The sequence below is a fragment of the Limanda limanda genome, chromosome 19 (assembly GCF_963576545.1).
Source record: "Limanda limanda chromosome 19, fLimLim1.1, whole genome shotgun sequence".
Classification (NCBI taxonomy): domain Eukaryota; kingdom Metazoa; phylum Chordata; class Actinopteri; order Pleuronectiformes; family Pleuronectidae; genus Limanda; species Limanda limanda.
In genome coordinates this window covers 2441080-2461221 of record NC_083654.1, presented here as the reverse complement: position 1 = coordinate 2461221, position 20142 = coordinate 2441080, and the positions used below count along the sequence as shown (strand labels likewise).

General features: G+C 42.2%; 1 protein-coding gene across 1 annotated transcript in view; it reads left to right on the top strand.

Moving 5' to 3' along the window:
• LOC133026027 (retinoic acid receptor beta-like) overlaps window positions 1-20142 on the top strand; it is a 122961-nt gene that overhangs the window by 76824 nt on the left and 25995 nt on the right. Inside the window, exons 3-4 of the mRNA XM_061092840.1 lie at window positions 5496-5637; window positions 18795-18955. Of these exons, the coding sequence (XP_060948823.1) occupies window positions 5496-5637; window positions 18795-18955 (303 nt within the window). The remainder of the gene's footprint in view (window positions 1-5495; window positions 5638-18794; window positions 18956-20142) is intronic.

The following is a 20142-nucleotide window of genomic DNA, read 5'->3' as shown; positions in this document are numbered from 1 at the left end:
ACAGGCAACACTTACTATGGGGTAATGGTCAAACAAGAAATTGGATAAGATATATTTTGTGTCACACTACAAAACAATGTGTATATAACTGACTAACTGACCAAATGTACTTATAAGAAAAACAAGTCATGACATGGCAGCACATGCACACACAGCAACCTTTCACTGAGTATAAGCACTAAATGTTGTGACGGAGGACATAGAAGTGTTGGAATCCGAGCTCGGCTAAAGGCTTACCCCACTTCACTTGCTGCCCCATCTATGCTGTTGGCGAATGTCTGCTCACAAGACAATGAGTTGAATTTTACAGCTTAGACGGACTACCAAGCATGAAATTAAGAACAGCTTGGATTAAATTTCCTTGCAACATCACTCCATAGGGACACTGTGGACATGCACACAAGTGAGTCGCACAGATGACAAGGCTTCATGACTGTCCGGTTAGATTTGTAGACTGTTTGTAGTGCATGAATAATGTGTTCACATTCAAACAATGCTATTCTCTTGTTGAGTTTATGGCGATACTATTAGTTGATGATTTTTTTCTACTGTTATACAATTCTACAATTCGACAAGCATGTCAGGTTTGCACCAAGAAGAGAAAATACACTGAACCTTGTCTACACAAAAAAAAAAATGCATGCAAAGCATTCTATCACCTCCTTCCTAGCCCAGCCATTTATATCACACATGTCATGCTAATCCCAGTAAAGAAACCACCACCGGAAATGTGCAGACCAATCTGTAAGCATTTATGTCCAGAGGTGTCCATCTCAATCCTGAATCAGTGCTTCAAAAGCAATAAAAGAGCAAGCTACCAAGAGGATCGCATCAATCTGGAGGAATACACAGAGACTGTGACAGCTCACATCAGTACTATTGACGTATTGACGTCACAGACACTAAAACCACCACCTCAAGGGTAAACTAGAAGCTGTTGCTGACAGCAGAGGTTGTTTAAGATCTGAGAAGCTTCATTCAGATGGAGGGAAGAGGCAGACCACAAAGCAGCAGGAACTACCATGTGCTCAGTTATGCACAGAGAATCAACACAGACTGTGACCATACCATCAAAACCTGGTCAATGTCCATGCAAACATTTAACATCTAGAATGCCCAAGCAGATTTTCCCACATGCTTCCAGTTAACCAACATCATACTGTGTGCTGTCTGAAGGATTGGTGCCACTGGGGACTCACACATATCATCATGAAGTGGTACAAGAGGCAAGTCCTCCAGCCTCTAGATCCCGCTTGACCCCTGCAATCTGCTTTCCGCTCCACTGAAGATGCTGCAACTTCTTCACCCCAACACGCTCTGTTTATCCTGGAAAACACATCTGTCAAGATGATATTTACAGGCTAGCTCAGCATGGACTACCTCAATGGTAGGCCACAGAAACCAACACCCGGAATTTAGCCTTAAGGTTATAAGCACAAGTACTAAAGGCTTGCATGGAGAAAAAAAAATATTCTTAGTCTTTGGGATCATGTGAAAACCATTGGCACAGGAAACATTTCACAGCTAAATGGAATATATATCAACAAATGGTGGATGCAAATGTCATGCAGTACCAATGATCGAAAGCAAACCTCAAAATCCTACGCAAACTATTCCTAAAAGTTGACATTTTTTAGAAAAATGTTCCAAGTCTTTGAATATGAAAAAAAAATCTCTCAGACCGTGAAGTGATTTGCAAGGAAGAGCGGGAGAAAAAAGGTGAAAATCCAGAATAAACGAGGTCAGTTGCCACATAAAGTTGTGATATCTGCCAAAGCCAGGGGGTAAGTAGTAGTAAGTAGAGGGGTGCGCATTAAAAAGTAATTGTGCATAAACGTTTACAGACATTTTCTAATGTCTGCTTGCTACTGGGCTTGTATTTATTTATTTGACGTGAAACAACTGTGTGGTGGCAGGTCTGCTCAGCTTCTTACACACTGCCCCATTATGCCATCTCTTTATTAATTATTAAATGTTTGACATTTGTTTCAGATTGTACTGTAACAAAGTGGCAGTGGCAGGGCTAACTCTCAGAGAGGAGCTGAAGTAGCCAATTGCCACAGGAATAAAATGCGTCAGACCAAAAAAGAGGCACTGCAATGTTAATCTATTTGTGATGCTGTGTGATAGTGATTACCCTAGTACCCTACTGCTACACAACCTTAGCTGGTGAGCAAAGTAGTAATATGCTAACTGTAATATAGACAATGTGTCAACATGCTTTGGATAGTCTGTCATAGTAGCCTAGTAGCAGGATAACTGGATTTCTATCTGCCAGATAATAATTAACCAGCTGGGAAGCTAACTGGATAATAAGTTCCACAGTCTGTTATAGAGACATTTATTTCGTCGACCACTTTGTTGCTGAAGCTGTTTATACACCATCACAATTGGGCACAACGCTATTACAATAGTGTCCTCTAGGGTTGCACTGTGAAGAAAGCTAGCCTGCTAATATCTAGTGTCTTAACGGTTCATCTCAGAGTTAATTTAAGTTACTTTCTATACCAAAGATTTATGAGATTTACTCTTTGTCAGCACCAGCAAATTATGGATGTCCAGGTTTTTTTTTCTGAACTTGGATGAAATTATTTTGTTGCCAATGTTGTTCATATCAATCATTGTAAGTCCAGTCCAACAACATTGGCAACAAAATAATTTCATCCATGTTCAGAAAAAAAAACCTGGAAATCCATAATTTGCAACACTCTGCTTTAACTTTGCCCCAAAATGAATGGCTTTTGTCAACAAGTTATACAACTGATGGTGAAGTGAAGAAACTGAAGTTTTACTTGCACCACTGCAACAATGTAACTGGCTTGATTTGTTTTCTTTCTTAAGTATCGCAAACTCTTTTGTTACGGTGGTGGTTTGTTTCTCTCGTATATCTTCTCTTATCTAGTTGCCAGGAATCTATAACTCTCTGTTATCAGAAAATCGTGTTTCCTTTTCCCCATCAGTAAGTATATTTAATCTACTCTATATGGAGAGAAAGAGGAGGATCGCATCCCTTTAACTATCAAAAAACCATCACCATAGTAGAACTAAAACTCAAACGCATCTTGGGAAACAGTCTGCAGCAAGTGCGTGACACGCAAAGGACGACTATGAAAGCCCAAGCACATACAGCACTTATCACACACACAATGAGATTTCCAAGGCTAAGTGACCTGCATGCTCTCAGCTTTGAATGGCGTAAGTACTGGAGTAGCCTTGGGTTCTGCACCCAACCTGAACACAGTTATATGGCAGCTAATGGTGATGCAGGCCGCGTCCATGGTCATCCATCAGGCCTCACAGGTAATGTCTACCAACTCACTTGGCTTACATCAGCCAGGATAAAGGCCTCTATTAAGAAAATGAATAATGCCAACTGAGGGGAGGTGACCTCGCACTGGTCACGTGTCATCAAGGCTGAGGCACGATAGGCTGCTTTTAGTCAGTATCCGGTGCTACCAAAGGGGCAGCGCAGCATTTGACGGATGATCGAGGCCGAGGCGAGATGGGCTACAGAGTCAGTCGTTTCACTCCTGTGATCTAATCTGTTACCCATCGTGCATCCTGCTTCACTGATGAAAAGGCAAGGTCCCATCCGTCACAGGCAGCTATGGTAAATGGAATTTTAACCCCCACCTCCCCAACCCGGTGCAAAAGGGTCTGGATGATGGACGATCATTGCAAAAGACCCTAGAGCTATGGAAAATTAATATCAAGAGGGGGGGGGGCGGGGGGGTCTGTGAAGACTCCAGCTTCCTATAGATGCTCCTCTGCTTTCTGTCACTCAGCGACAGAGGCAGATGAGCTCTCTGCCTCTGTTTCTGTGCACCAAGATATTCAAGGAGGATCCACACTGTTGTCATTATCACTCTCCTTCAAGCAGGCAGCCTAGAGCCCTTGGAAAGTCACACCACATGGCTGAATGTGGGTTTAGATGAAGAGGGCTTTAATGGTTAAGAAGGGTAATTTCTGGCATCACACAAGCAGAACAGGTACAGACAGGAAACTGAAGATGTGTGCCTACGGTATAGACTTTGTGTTTTAAATGGACGCCATCAAAAGCAGAGTGCGAAATACCCAGTAGCAATCGGTGCTCCAGTGTTTGTGAGTGTTGAACTGCGTGTGTGCAAAATATTGGACCCTTTTTCAATGTGTTTGAATTCATGTCTCATAAAGTGAATCAAACAAACACAAATTTAACTTCAGTGCTGTTCAGGTCCTTATAACTTCTGATTCGTGTTGTTTATGTGAAAGTGTAAAGTGAGTGCATGCACGTCAGGAGGGAGGACTTGCAGCAAGATGATACAGCAAGCTAAGAATACTAATGTGTCGACGGGGTGCCGCTGCAAAATAAACATAGCGGAAACCCTGCCTACCTAAACCTGGACATAGAACGCTTTTAATAAACATTTTAATGATAAGTGACACATAATTTAGCTGTTGAGGCTTTCAAGGGGTTTCAGAAGCTGGAACTGTTGGGAACTCTTTGGTCAGGGTTTTATAGCAAGGACCTAAATAGGTGAGTTAATTATACATCCATTCTATAGCTGAGGCCCTTGATTATAATATTTTGCCCCCAATTTTTTTTTTACCACATTCAAATGCCTTTTTTGGTGATGAGACTTGGTTTTAAAATGCCTATTGATCGTTACCTCACATTCATCATCTCACAGGCGAAACTACAACCACGGCAAGTCTCATGGAAATTAATAAGTCAAGGTTATAACCTTCATTGTCATGGAGATCCAACATCTCTCTCTGTGCATCATATGCCAAAACGTAACCAGACAGGGGACAGAGAGCTTTTAAAAGTTCCGTTCAAAAGACATTTGATCTTCTATTTGAAGTTTATTACCCTCTGTCGAAAATTGGTTGTCATTCCGAGAATATTTTACTTTAATTGTCATTCTTAGAATTTAAACTTCATTTCCTGAGTTCTATTTGAGTTCAATGCCTTATGAATAATCCCTTTTCTAAATGCAGAGCTCTTCCATTGTTTTCACTCCTCAGTTACTTATGTCTTTTTAGAACTAAATATTGAATTGGCCCAATAACGATACTGTACCAGGGAATCACGCTGAAAGCATTCCTTTGAAAGAAAGAGTGCTTTGGTCTTCCACAGAAGCTCAATGTCACCTTGTCTGGTTCAGATGTAGTACTGCAAACTCAGCTGCACCAAAGTCCTCAGTTATTCTTCCATACGGCACAGCAGCCTTGCTTTTTGAAAGCCTGAGCTTCTTCACTCTCTGTTCCCACTCTATGTCTGAGCTTAAATCTAGTATTTGAAGCGCCACACAGCTCCCAGCAGGGACGCACTGCCTCGCTTCTCTCTCAGCCTTAATGGCAATTCTCATCAGACTGACGTTTCACTGGTGCTGACTCGTTGATGAAGAAAATAGGTGGCTGCAGAAGATTAGGAGCAAAGAATGAGGTTAACGTCGTGAGAGAGTTCTTTTCATGAAAACCTCCTGATTTTTGTCTTGTGTCTGTCTCCTCAGGGGTTTTTCCGCCGCAGCATCCAGAAGAACATGGTGTACACATGTCACCGGGAGAAGAACTGCATTATCAACAAGGTGACGAGGAACCGCTGTCAGTACTGCCGCCTGCAGAAGTGCTTTGCCGTGGGAATGTCCAAAGAGTGTGAGTCACCAACCCACTTTACTCGATGTACTGATATGGAGCTCAATTTAAACTTTGTCATGGGTTGAAATGGTAAATGGACGGCTTTCTTGTTGCCCTTTACTCACTGACTCATTCATACAGCACTGATTCTCTATCGCACATTCACACACTCTGATTCTGAGCCATCAGGAGCCAATAGAAGAGAGATGGGCGACGAACTGTCAACCTTACAATTACTGAAAGACACGCTCCTCCTCCTAAGCCACAGTTGCCCCCTAAAAATTTTTTAAGATTCAAGTTAGCAATTTTTAACAACATACAACCTCAGATGAATGTGTCTGCCAAATATAATTGTCTGAGAAATTAATGCAAACTTTAAAAAAGGCAATATTTTTCAATGTCAAGGAAAGTGATGAAAATACTTACTGTTCGGTAAAAACATCTGCACTTTCAACCTTGGTCCTGCAGACACAACAAACAAGCTAGTTAACAAACAGACATATGAAAAACAAGTTTATTGATTTTGAGTCAGGACAAGTCTGATGTCCTCACATTTTAATCGTTTCTAAGTAAATCCGGAGTGGTTCTACCTGGATATATTAAATGTCTTTTACAGACAAACACGAGTTGTAATCAGTGTGATAACAGTGAAGATCAAGTCATCTGTGCTAGTGCTGCTGCAAAAAGGTTTTGTTATTATAGCGCAGTTGATCAGACCCATACGTCATTAAATATCATGTATGATGCCTGTGTATGTGTTAGCCATTATTGCTTAGTTCTTAAAATGTCCGTCAAATAATCACCCATTGTGATGAGGAGAATAAAAACAAGTGAACAGGCAAACAAAGAACCGACAACCTGAGGCTTAAAGTGAAACACTGTGTGTTTAGTAAAACCCCGGCTCTCGCTGCTGTCGAGTTCCCCATTTTTTCCTTCACTCCATTGTCAGAGTTTGCATTTCACAGGTTATTGGCATTCTTTGATTGCATCAGCATTTATAGCTCAGGTCCAGTTCATGCTCCATTAGCTCCCTGCTCCTCTCTCTTATGCTGTTTCACACCTCAGCAGAGGAGTCATGGAAAAGATGATGTCTTGATATCCTTGGGCTAAACCCCCCCACAGGGCCACAGATGAAAAAAGGGACCATTCCATATCCTCTTCATGGATGGAGGCGAGACATAGGCATCATTAGCCTCCTGCTCTAAATGCCTACTCCACAAGGTCCAAACTGACTGTAGGCCTATGCTGTGCTCATTTTTCTGAATGTATGAGTTTACGATTTTGTCTTACATTTTTTTTGAAGAATATGGCTGATATTTAAGCTAGGGTGTTGTATTAAAGGCATGGTGTTGGGTTATGAGATCACCTGAAGAGTTGGTCAAGTTAAATGTCAAAAATGCTTAGCGACTGAAGGGTTTGTTGACAATGAATTGTCTTAATAAAGTACTATTGTGATAGATTATAGCCAGTTTACTTCTCAGAATATTATCTGTGCCTCTGTCCACAAATGTACCAATAAACATTTTACACAACTTAAATTTTTAAAGCCAACACGAAACACTGAAAAAGATAATCTCATGCATACAACATAAGCTGCACAATCACTTTAACCACTTTAAAAGTGGAGATTAAAAGTCTCATATTTATCAAGAACGATAGAAAAGGGTCCCATGTTTTAGAAGGCAGTTACACCTCCTTTTGAGGAATGGCCCAGTTTCAAAAACAGCATAACATCCCAAGCTCAGTGGGAATGTGAGAGGGGGGCAGCATCTTTCCATTTGAATAGTAGTGCTCATGGAGCCGGTGTGGAGGTGAAGGCAATAACCTTGTTTGGCTTTGGGCAGAATCAATTCCTCTGGAGGGAGGAGGATTCCAAAAGCAGCAGTCAGACGGGATAGGCTCCATGGGACACTGTAAGATTTCAGAAATGTCACAGTTCAAGTAATCCTGAAGCCAAATGCAGACACATGTGGAAGCAAGATAGGTGCAGTGAATGTGCTTTATAACAGCAACAGGCTTACAAGCAGTTTCAGCCAGACAGGAAATCCAAACTCTGAAAATCCAAGAGGCAAAACCATTGGAACACAAGCAACAAACAGAAGCAGGAGGGAACACCAGGGGAACAGATCAGACAAACCAACAAGGAGCATAGGAAACACAGAGACTTGAGCTGCTTTCAGACATACACTGAGCTCCAGATAATCTCTGGACATTCTCATTCTCATCACGAATGTCTGAGTGAGAGGCGCAGGACTTTCTGTCATACAGTGTATCTATGTGGAGCACCTTTCTATATGAGAAGGAGCAAGGAGGAGCAAGGTTCAGTATGAGGACACTTAAGCATGTGGAATGAGGAAGAAAGGGTTTGAACAGCCAACCGTCTGGTTGGAGGACGACCGGGGCGTCACACAGGGCGCAGATCAAGACAAGAATACCAAAATTCCAGTTATGCACATTTACCAATTTGAAGTGGGTTATGTGGCAGGTATGTTTTTAAACACACACAGGAAATTTGACCTCTGCATTTCTCCATCCATGAGCAGTGAAAACATGGAGTGTATTCATCCAATGGAGCATCTCAGGAGGTTAAGTGCCTTGCTCAAGAGTACTCCTAAGGCTGCTTCTCTGTTTAGGACCCAGCTCCCTGAGTAGAAGAATGTACCTTGCTAAGGACAGATCCCAATTTAATCTAAAGAATTAGACTCTCGTGTTGTTGCAGCTCTACCAACTGGCATGGGGGAGCAGCTTATGTTTGAAATAGAAGGAAATGGAACTGACCTTTGATCCTCTTGGGGTAGAGTTTAATGACAGAAATGTGTCTGTATGTTATGAGGGACATTTTAAGAAGTTGCACAAAATGTCTGACTTATTATAAAAATGTGTCCTCTCTTCACATATTTGTCATCTGGGAGAAAGATGCAAAACACTTCTTAATGTAAATGTTTTCAAAACATGTTAAGCCTTTTTTATTCAAACTAGTCTGACTCATGATTTATCAAATTATTCTTTGAAATTGGGCTGCAAATTTCAAACAATATCTTTCTCTGTTACTGTGTCCAAATTACAGTGACTTATAATTGTTTCTATTTATAACTTCCCTTATGTCTGAGGCGAGAGTAAGCACTGCACACAGAAATGCAGGTAATTAGACTAGGCTGCATGTACAGTATCCTCCATAGTGACCTCAGCAGGGAAAGGCAGAAAGGGTTTCTGCAATATTTACCATTAAAATATGAAATAATAGAATAATATATCTTTCTGTAAAAAACACCCCAAAAAAACAGATAGAGCCAAACTTTCCGTTAGCACTGTTGCCTCACAGAAAAAGGGTTCTAGGTTCCAGCCTGCAGTTAATCAGGTTTTTTCTCTCCAGGTGCTCAGATAAGAAGACACGCAGCTTAGGTTAATTGGAGACTACTTCTATGAACTGTGTGAAGATTGTTACTCTGTGTGTTGGTCCTGTGATGGACTGTCTCACCCAATGTCTGCTGGGATTGGCTCCAGCTCCCTCTGGATAAACAGGATAGATATTGGATGGAGAGATGGATGGATGTAGTATTCAGGTCCATAGATACACTTTCCAGTACAACCATTGAGGAAAATAACCTTAATGAAGAGTCATTAGTAAATAAAACTGAGAGCTGTTGGACACAGTTAGCTGGCTAAATTGGATGTAGCTCTAGATCTCGAACTGTGTAATGAATGTCTTTATTTTTTCTGATGCATAATTTTTATGCATATTCTCACATTCAAAATGATTTGTTTGGAGTGCAATAGTAATCATTGCCCTGGGTGAGTGTATATCTGGAAGAGTTCGCTTTGATTGGGTCAGAAAGACCATGGTCTTTGAGAAAAGCTTTAAAAGGGGAGGAGCCGTCTATGATTGCATCAGAAAGACATATAGAACAACATCAGAGTTTCGTCTACACATGTTTGACTGGGTAACCTTCATACTACAAAGTTTGGGATAGTTTGAGTGGTATAGTCTAGGTAAGGGAGTAGCTGTAGCTGTAGCCTCAGCTGCCCTGATAAGCTAACTCCCAAACGCTGCAATTCAACACTATACAAGTGGATCTCCTGGAGATAGGACACCACTGTTTGAACTATTTCAGGTGAGCCAAAACCTGTCTTTTGAGAGGATGATTTAGCCTCTGAGATTCCAGCTGATGTAACCAGCCACAGGTCTAAAGTAGTAAAAGGGCAGCAAAGCCTCATTGTATCTCAAATACCTTGATGTAAGTGCCAAGTGTCTTGGTCCACTGAAAGTCACAGTAAGTGCTAGTTTGGCATGTTGTGATATTAAAGGTGTCAGAAGGGATGATTCTTCAAGGAGTTCTTAAACAAATAGAGGGACACTCATGTTCTGACACCTTTTTGCAACTCGTTCCACTTTCTAAAAACCTCAAATAAGTCTGGACTGTGGTCTGAGCCAAGAGATCATTGTGTTTAAATGTCTGAATACACTGATCAGCCATGAGAATATCTGATCAGTGGTTTTTAACAGTCAATCAATTAGCTAAGAACACAGTACATACAACCAGGTCTGGCTTATATTTTCTAAAGGTGTTGTGTAGTTATCCCATGATGAAAGCAGGGTGTCAACAGTCCAGTCTGAGCCCTGTGTCAGCAGATAATGTGGAAGCATCTGCTTTTGGACTCGTGCAATCAGGTGCCTCTGCTGAAAACTGAAGTGCTACTGAAGTGGAAGACAATGGTGGACATTCTGTGTGTGTGTGTGTGTGTGTGTGTGTGTGTGTGTGTGTGTGTGCTGCACCAGCAGGAACGTGATAGAGTGCATCCTTACATGACTTGTGTCTTTGTGTTATAGCAGCGATCATGAGTCTCACGATGTCATGAGATACTGTTGTGATGTATTATTTATCAGTTGAAACTGCAGAGGACTTTTTGACAGACGCACTGAGCATTGTGATGGAACAGAAGTTTAACAGAAAGGAGCTCTAGATAGAAACATATTCTGGATGTACTGATGTGTTTCTTTTAACCCTGAAGATACTGTTCATTGGTGCAGTTTTGCCAAAGGATACGGACACAACTGTGGCACCACTCTTAGTTGGGACAAGCCCTAGATGCTCTAGGGCCTAGAGCATCTGAACTCTTTGAAATGTTGAAGCTGATAGACAAGCAAAGGAACAGATGGAAGTGCTGCAAGTCACCGCAGCAGGTGCACCAGACAATTTCACGGTTTGAGCAGGGACAACAGTGTGAGTGACCCAGATGGACCCACAAGCAGGCACACAGGTGCAGTGGAGGGACTGTAACCATAAACATGATGACGATGAAGGCGTATAGCTGAGCAGGTACAGGAACAGGCAATGGGAAACCAGTAAGGAGGCAAAAAGAGGAGCAACTGCATGAGGGTTAGCAGTGTTGGGGACATTTTGAGGGGATAAGAAGTTGTTTTTCACGGTGTCTCTATGAAGCAGAAAAGCTAAACAAGTAACCCTTTGATTTTCATGATCGGGTCATACAAATTCATTGCAGCAGCATTTTGCTCCTTACCAAGGTTTCTGTTCGGTCAGACGTCTGTAAAGCAGGTCACTTCTTCAGTGTTTGTATCCACTAGTCAGCTGCTTGAGGTTTTGTAGTGACTGTGGGCATCACCTGGTGCTATGAGCAATTCACTTTATCCAGGACTTTGGTTAATGCTCAAACCTGATGACATATTCATCAGCTAGTCTATGGTTCTGTGTCTGACGCACATTTGTTTGACTCTGCCATAGATATGTGTGGCATCCACACTGAACCACTGAAACAGAGAGGTCTGAAAACGCTGTGGGCCCCGTTTTCGTTTGTTGTAGTCTGGACAGGCAGAAGCTGAGATGTTTGGAAACTATGATGTAGAAACTCCCAACTGCTAGCTGACCGGGTCTTTTCGGTCACAACGTAACCGTCACTGATTCTCAAGGCTCCCATCACATGGCCTCTTTTAGCCTCTGCTACCAGTGCAGAACGTAACATGTATAATCAATTACAAGCTCTGCTGACCCTGTCTTTGCTCACAGCTGTGGTGCAGTTGAATCTGCATTTTACTAAGTACACACCTCACATGTGTAGGAGATAAGCTCTCATTCGTGCAATCTTGTTTGCAGCCTAGCTCTTTCTGCAACTAACAAGCAAATGCTACCTGTGTACACCGGCATGCGTATACACTAGACGAAAAGCAGAATTTCCGTCAAATGAAATCTCTTGGAACTCACCTAATCCCTTGCAGTTATACGCCCAGTGTATGTGGACAGAGTACGTAACCTAATATTTATTTATTCATGGTTTACTTTTTGGTCTGGGTTTAATACCAAATAGGCATATTAGTGTGTGTCAGTGTGGAAAAAACACCTCTAAACCAGCAGTGAGACCATCATGAGATTATAATTTCTCCAACACCCCTCCCCCCTCCTCTTCCAAGGTCAGAATTTCACAATGTAGTTTTCCCATCTGACAGCCCCTTCTCCATTCTATTCCCCTGTCCCACTACTGACGTTTGCTTAGACTCGGGGTTCTGGCGGCAGCAGAGACTTATCATCGTTCCTCGACAGCCACCTGGTTGGTGTTAGGGAGCTGCCATATTAAGTGCTGTGGCAAGTGGCCCGGGCTGGACCACGTGGTCTCCAGATAGATGGTGTTTGTTTACCGCTGCATCTGTTTGCTTGTAGAGACAACATGCAGAGCTTGGCAGCACGCAGATGGCTGGCTGGTGGCTTCTCAACAACGGCCATCATCCATGCAAGCTGCCCCCGGACACCACAGAACATCCAGCTAAAGCAGCAGAGCAGAGGGAAAAAAATGCCAGGCTTCACCAAGGGGCTAGAAGCAGCTGTGGAAAAAAAACAATAAAGCAGACAAAAGACAGAGGGTGGGACATTGCTCTTTAACTAAGGGAAGAGGGAGATGAGCGTCTTGGAGTGAGGCAGTAGGCATCTCTGTGAGGAGTGTATTATATACCAGCGTGTCTTATTCCCACTCACTTCATTCCTGGGCACTTCAGGACCACTCGGCTTTTACAGTGCTCCCTCAAAGCCTGACAGAGTGGCTGGATGGTGTTTTCCTCACAGCCTCTGTTTGGAGGAAAGCACACTTTAAAGCTCAAAGCACATTTTTTACATTTTGTTTTTGGATTGAAATCAGTTCAGTTTGTTCAGCAGTGCCCAAATGTGTTCATGTCAAAGGCCACCAAAGTCTCAGTGTTTATCTCTAAATACTGTATCTGCTCTTGGATTGGAACCCTTTGCTGCAAGCAGGTAATTACATGACACTATTAGAGAATATTGCATCTAGTTTTGTCAAACATAATCATTTAGGATCACTGGGAAATTCATGTCACTGCTTTATAACACAGATAAACGAAGCGTTCTCAGACGTTTTCTGCAAAATAATGTAACACAAGCCGAGAATGCACAACTCTCATCGGTCATGTAGATTATAACACACACACTTAGGTTTCCAGTTATAAAACTCTGTCTCAGTGCAGTAGTTATGAATAAAGTAATTAGAAGCTGCTGTGGAGGATTGTATTTCATCTTCTTAAATCTACTCGCAACAACACGCCCACACTAATGCGGCCTCTTGTGTTTTTTACGCAGGGCTCTTTGTCCATTTATCTCCCATGAAGTTTTAAGATTTTACATAAAATGTCTCTCAGAGATCCAGATAGACCCACAGAGGCCAGTGAAGATAAAAGTGGAGATAATGTCCATCAGGAGTAGTGATCACAGGCACTAATTTATGATGACAACCCCTTTTAATGTGCTTATTAAAAAGCCATATGTTTTAATGGCTTCTTTTCTGATGCATCATTTTGATGCATCTTCTCACACTGATTTGCTCCGAGTGCAATTGTAATGGACGGCCTTGGGTGAGTGTTTGTGTTTGGTCTGGATGGGCTGGGGTGGGGGGGCTGCACTTGCCCCGGCGCTGTCTCCCTAAATAACATCTCCAGCCTTTGTGAGAACCACAACCCCCTCTCCAGACACAGATTGTCACTGCACTGTGACAAATGATACACACATACATTTGAACAGATTGTGGACCATCCCCCGTTCTATACCATTACTCTGGACCATCCCCCCTGCCACGCAGCAAAGTGTTTTTGTATCATGTGTGTATGTGTTCACAGAGCGCCTGGTTTCACCCTCACACCCCCACGACTGTTTGTCTCTCTTTGAAAAGGCACCTACCATTGACAGACTCTGACAGAAACAACCAGGCCTATTCTTGTTTTCTTTCGAAACATCACAAGCATCAAAAAGGCTGCATTGCTGCTGCGAGATCGTGGCTGCATGAATTATTCTCCATCACACACCTGGGATAGAGGTTTTTTGTGAGGTTGGATGAGTAAAGCCGCTCAAAGAGAACTTGTACCAGCCATTATCTGATTGTTGTTTCTGAACGGCCATACTGGAAGGCCGGATGTTAAGGTGTTATAAGGACAAACAATATTGTTTACATGTGGGGAAAACTGCATATTATCAGACAATGTCCACTGAAAGACATTCATATTGTTGCACTGATGTTCACATGTAAAGAGACACAAACTGGTGTATAACAGTATTTAAAAGAGAGCTAGAGAGAACAGTTCAAGCCCACCTGACTTTCTTTTGTCCACCGAGCGGAGAAATCGTGTGAATGTGACAAAGTTGCTCACAGAAGGCTACAGACAGGGTTGGATGGATTTTGATAGTTTTACCTCTAAATGACCTCTGTACACAGAACTCTGCCACACGTGACTAATACATATTCATTCACTGTGAATTATTGATTTTAATTAATATTTCACATTGTTCAAACAATCTCACATGTTACTTTACATGTTAGATCTATATTTGACGTGTGATTCTATAGACATACGTGGTTTTCGACATTTCACATGTAGCTAATTAATTAAATTACATGATATGTGTAGATTTGATTGTTCAGTCAAGTGCAAATGACCATGTGGTTTCACAATTAACTTCACAACTGATGAACACACTGGGACTTTGTGTTTATGATCTCGTTTATGTACATTTACATACATTTCACATGCACACGTGTTATTTTCCCATTTTGTTAAAACTTAAATATCCTCATCATTGTGTCACTTTCTCAATTTTTGTTTTGAGTCACAACACTGGCCCACACCTGATTTCTAACAAGGGAGCAAAATAGGGCCCTTACATGTTCTGTTCATGTGCACGTGAAGCAGGTTTACTGTGACTGCTTCTGTGTTCAGCTTTTCCCTGTGGAGCCACAAACAGAACAAGGCTCAGGACTCACCCTCTCCTCTAAGTCATGTCCCTTCCGCTGTCCTCACACTGACTCTGTAAACCTTAATGACAGGGTTAGCATCACTTCTCTCATTACTGGTTTCATTGACATGTCGGAGGATTAACATTGTCAGGTAAAATACAATCGAAATTTGTAACCATCTTAAAACTGATCCAGTCTGTGGCCAGGAACTCTATCTAATTTGATTTTGTTACAATTAGTCAGTGTTAGTGTTCTCCCGGATCACATTTTAGTCAGTGAAGTAATTAACATTGTCATTGTCAAAGCTTGCTTTACTAACTGTATAATCGCAGTTGATGTAGTGGAAATTATACATATATATTAGTACATACAGTACAAAGGCTACTTCAATGATACGGACATATAGGTCAAAGATATAGGTCAAAATGTATGGAGTGATTAATGTCAGCACATTAACTGCTGCCTCTCATCAGAGTAGTCAGAACGAATCAGAAGGCTGACCATAGCATTCAGTCCGACTCGTATCGACCATGCACTGAGACGCTCGTACAGTGTGGAGCCAGAGGATCCGGTGAGATGTGGGTGAAATGTGTCAAAATAAAACAGATGTGCACAACATCCCATGTCCCTGAGCGCCACTGATTCGTTTCTGGCACTATATATGGAGCAATAAAAAAGAAACTGCAGTTTGAAAGTAGGCTACCAGCATGTGTCAGTTTACATCCATCGGGTCAAACAGATTAAGGGTATCAGCCACTGCTGATAAAACAGATGAGATGTTTACGTTGGACTCTAACCCATGTGTTGGGTTAATGCCTGATTATGGAGATAAGTACATTGGTCTATATGTTTACAGCTGATGGTGGTTGGAAAGTCTGTGCTTGGGTTTAAGCATTGTAAGCAGTGTGCAACAGTTGCAGCTCATCAAGTTAAAGACATACCAACATTTGAGAAGTATTTATCTGAACCAGAGTCACATGGCAAGACTGATATAGTTCAGAGAAATGTGCAAGATGTGTAGCTTAGTGCAGAAACTCATAATCAGTTAGCCAATAAGTCCACCCATTCAGTATAGGAAAAGTACTGAAAACCTTAGCTTGAGTAAAAATAGCCTACAATTACAATTTCAATATCATAGCTAAATACCAAAAATGTAATTTGGTAAAAAAAATTGTAAAGTAAAGGAGAAATTATTGTGTTGCATCACATCAATCTAGTTGCCTTTTACACTTTATTGCCTACATTTGTTCTTCATATAATCTATGTTGTTAATATGCCTTTAATAGAAGTTACAATGTTTCTGTCAGAATTTCAACCTGTGAAAGTGTCCGTAGCTGCTTCAGACATGCACTGAATCTCCTGACATTGTCTGGAGGGGCTGTTTGTGAGAAAATGTCAGCGTGAGCCCCTGTTAGAGAACAGCAGAAGATCCACTGCATTACTCACAGTGAGTGAGTGTATGTAGGTGTGGGTTGATGACGTTTAAAACACATGAAAAATGGGGGAAACAAAAATAATACAAATATCTCAGGATGAAGAAGCGGAACCATACATGTAGAAGACACTGATGCAGATGTCGAAGGAGTTTTTGGTGATAAGGGCCGACACCAGTGTTGTTGTGCTGTAAGCAGAAACACATGATCTCCACAGTATAATTAATATATGACGTCCTGTCGCTTCCTGCTGCACAACCCCTCAAATGAACGCCCTGGAGATCTCTGTGCTGTTGTGAAAGCATCTTACTGAAAAAGTTCCTGCTGCGTTGTTCGGAGAAAGTCCAGAGTTTGTATGAATGGTTCTGTTTTGTGCAATGTTGGGGTTAAACAAGTCAGAACCTAGACCTGGACTTTATTTTTTGCTGTTTTCTCTCATCATCCTTGTCTCACTGCAGCTCTGAAATGTCAGCACCATCCTTCTCCTCACATGCAAGGCTCTACAAAGTCACATCAACCTTCTGTATTCTGTACCAAGATTAGACCCCATGCAGAGCCACTCTCCCCATTGAACCATCTCTGTGCGATTTCAGCTCTGTGGCCTTCAGGCTCCCAAGCAACTTACACCAAACTATAGCTTTTGTCCCGCTTCATTGTACTTCACATGTTGTTTCATATTATTCAGAGCGTTCAGTGCCACAAACATTCCTGTCTGTGTGTGTTCCCTTCTCCCTTTATATGTCACAGTTAGTGTGCAAACGCTCTTGTAACCGGGTCCCAGTGCAACCTGTGGTTCACACCTCTGATACAAAACCTTTCTAGATTTCTGAATATGAACGTGGTTGTGAGAGCTGAAGAGAGGGGAGGTTTCATAAGCTTCACCATGTTCTCTGTTGTTTAAGTAGGCCACTGTTTGCAAAATATTTTTCTCTATTTGTAGATCTGCTTTAAAGGTTTCCAACCTTGGCTTTAATGTGGTAATATAGAGGGGTTTTTATTACAAACTAGGGCAGAGGATGTGAATGTTGTTATGTCACGGAAGGTCCCTTGGGTGTCTCAGCGCTGACAACGGGGCCTAGCACTCTCTCTCCAGCTCCTTTCCTTATTATTTGAAAGGGTGATCGGAGACCTGTGATGTATAGATGATCGCTCTGTGCGTTTTGTAATAAACCTGCTTGGTTTGTTTAAGTCAGACTTCAAATATCTGCACCTAATGAAGCAAAGGACCCTGTGGACTCTAGTCTCTCAAGGTGCAGTTTACACACAGCAGCCTGGGCTTTGTTGTAACTCCTGCCTGTTTCACTCCCTGCAGATTAAGCTGACATTTCTCTGTAGGTTCATCACTAACCTTTTACATTGTCACGTTGTTTTCCCATTGACATCATATACATTGTTATTTAAGTATCAGTTAAAGCTGCCGGACGGTTATGAGCACTGGCAAAAAAAGCATCAATGAAAGCCACATTGGTAGAAGGCAGTGCAGAGACAAGAATTCATCCTAAAATTCTTCAGTCTTGCAAGTTTTGCATTAATAGTCATGGGAGAATCTGACTATTTGCTCTTAACAAATAATCAATTATCGGAATAAAATGCATTTGATGATGTTTGACTCTATAAAGCCGTTTACAGACATGAACCCCAGATGAGGGGTGGTTCACCAGGCAGAGTCAGTGGGGAGATCACAGATATTTGTTTACAGAACATTGCCCTTATCACCAAAAGCTCCCTTGTCATATTTTTCAGTGTCTTTTCATACAGAGATATTTGTATTATTTTTTCTTTCTTTTTTTGCGTGTTTTGAAGCGTCATCAACACACCCACTTGCTCGCTGTAGAGGATCTTCTCACATCGGCTCATTCGGACATTCTCTGGAGATTTGACTTTGACTTGACTGCTATTATATATACAGTTCTTCGGCAAATGTACTTAATAGCTTTGCACACCTAATTATTGTAGTTTGATATTTCCTCGATTAAATGAATGTGAATAATTAACATTCACATTCACAACAATCCAATTGAAGAAAGTCATCCATATCCATCTACGCCTCGGGCCAACCTCAGATGAGCCACCTAAAAAAAGCCCACAAACCATTAGTAAGAGGAAACTAATAGAAATGGGAAATTAATTGAAAATGCCCTCACAAATCGCACGGCCCATTTGTGAAGCACTTGAGTTTTTACAGCCACTTTTGTTTTCTCCTTATTTGAGACGTTGCCAGTGGCAGTATACTGACAGAAACCGGTTCAGCCGACAGAAGAGTCTGCAGCTCCAAACTTTCTGTCCTTATGTAAGGTCTCGGGTTTATATAACTTGACAACTTGCTGCATCTCTTGAAAAGTCACCAGCAAAAAAGAAAATGTGCTTACAAGCAACAAACTTCTGTTGTTCCTTCTTCAAAATGTCTTTTATTTCATTTCCATCCACCAACGTCCACATTTGCCACGATTTACAGGCTTCATTGTCAACGCCTAATCCTAATCCTTTGTTCTCCTTCAGCTGTTCGAAATGACCGGAATAAGAAGAAGAAAGAGAGCCCAAAGCCGGAGCTGGCAGAGAGCTACGAGCTGACAGCCGAGCTGGAGAACATCATTGAAAAGATTCGCAAGGCCCATCAAGAAACCTTCCCCTCCCTCTGCCAGCTTGGCAAATACCACACGGTGAGTTTACTGTCCTGCAGTGCCTGGAACACATCTCTCTGAAAGTATACGTCTACACAGAGGGTCGTTTATTTGAATCATAAAGATAACAGAGCTACCGTGTTTCTCTGATCCTGTGACTCTGCACCGGCCGGGGACAGCGTTCCCATCTTTGATCTGATTCTTGCCAGCTAGCCCAGAGTGCAGAGCTCATAGTGATAATCAATCCCCTGTACTGTACTCTAAATCCACATCGAATGCACCTCCCGAGCTCACACGTACACCACCGACTGTCCAGGCAAATCCTCGCCAGCACTTCCTCTTCTTCTGCTCTCAATACTTATTGATTTGACATTAAGCCTGATAGAAAGATAGTGAAAGTCATGGATCGTAATAGCACGATGCAACTAACACATCACCCCCCCCCCCCTCCAGGCTCCCTCTGTCGAGACAAATCTGAGATGGTAGTAGGATTTGTTTACCCCAGTTCAAAATGTTGCAAGAGTGCGAAGGGAAATTAAAAATAAGAAAAGAGTTCTTATGGAGGGAAGACGATGCAGTTTCAACCCCTCATAAGGGATGTGCTTGTGAGCCAGACAGCTCCCCATCTGGTTGCTGCAGATGCCGAATCGAGCCTCTTGCTTCTGACATGTCTGAAAAATAGAATAAATATGGATAATCCACCTTGCATCATTATCTGCTTTTGTAAATCAAGCGACACATTCAGGCGCTGGCCGAGCTGGGTGTCGAGAGCGATTGTCAGGGTTTGTGCAAGCTCTGTTACCCCTGACATCTTCCAGCACAAGTCACAGGCTGGTGAACCCTCAAACACCAGGGCCCTGTGCTGAACTGACAGACCCCTGAAAGACCACATAGTGAGGGGATGCTTAGAGAAAGCTCACCCTCGCTGTCCAGTCTCAAAACGCCCGACCTTGTATGAAACTGATTACGAACTCCTCTCATTTGGTCGGCTGTGGCTGAGGGGTAGAGTGGTCATCCTCCAACCTGAAGGTCGGCAGTTCGATCCCCAGTCTGACCCATCTGCATGCCGAAGTGTCCTTTGGCAACATGCTGAACCCTGAATGGCCCCCCATAGAATAACAAAGTGCTGCTAATAGATGCACTGTATGAATGTGTGTGTGGATGGGTGAATATAAAACTACTGTAAAGTGCTTTGAGTGGTCATCAAGACTATAAAAAGCGCTATT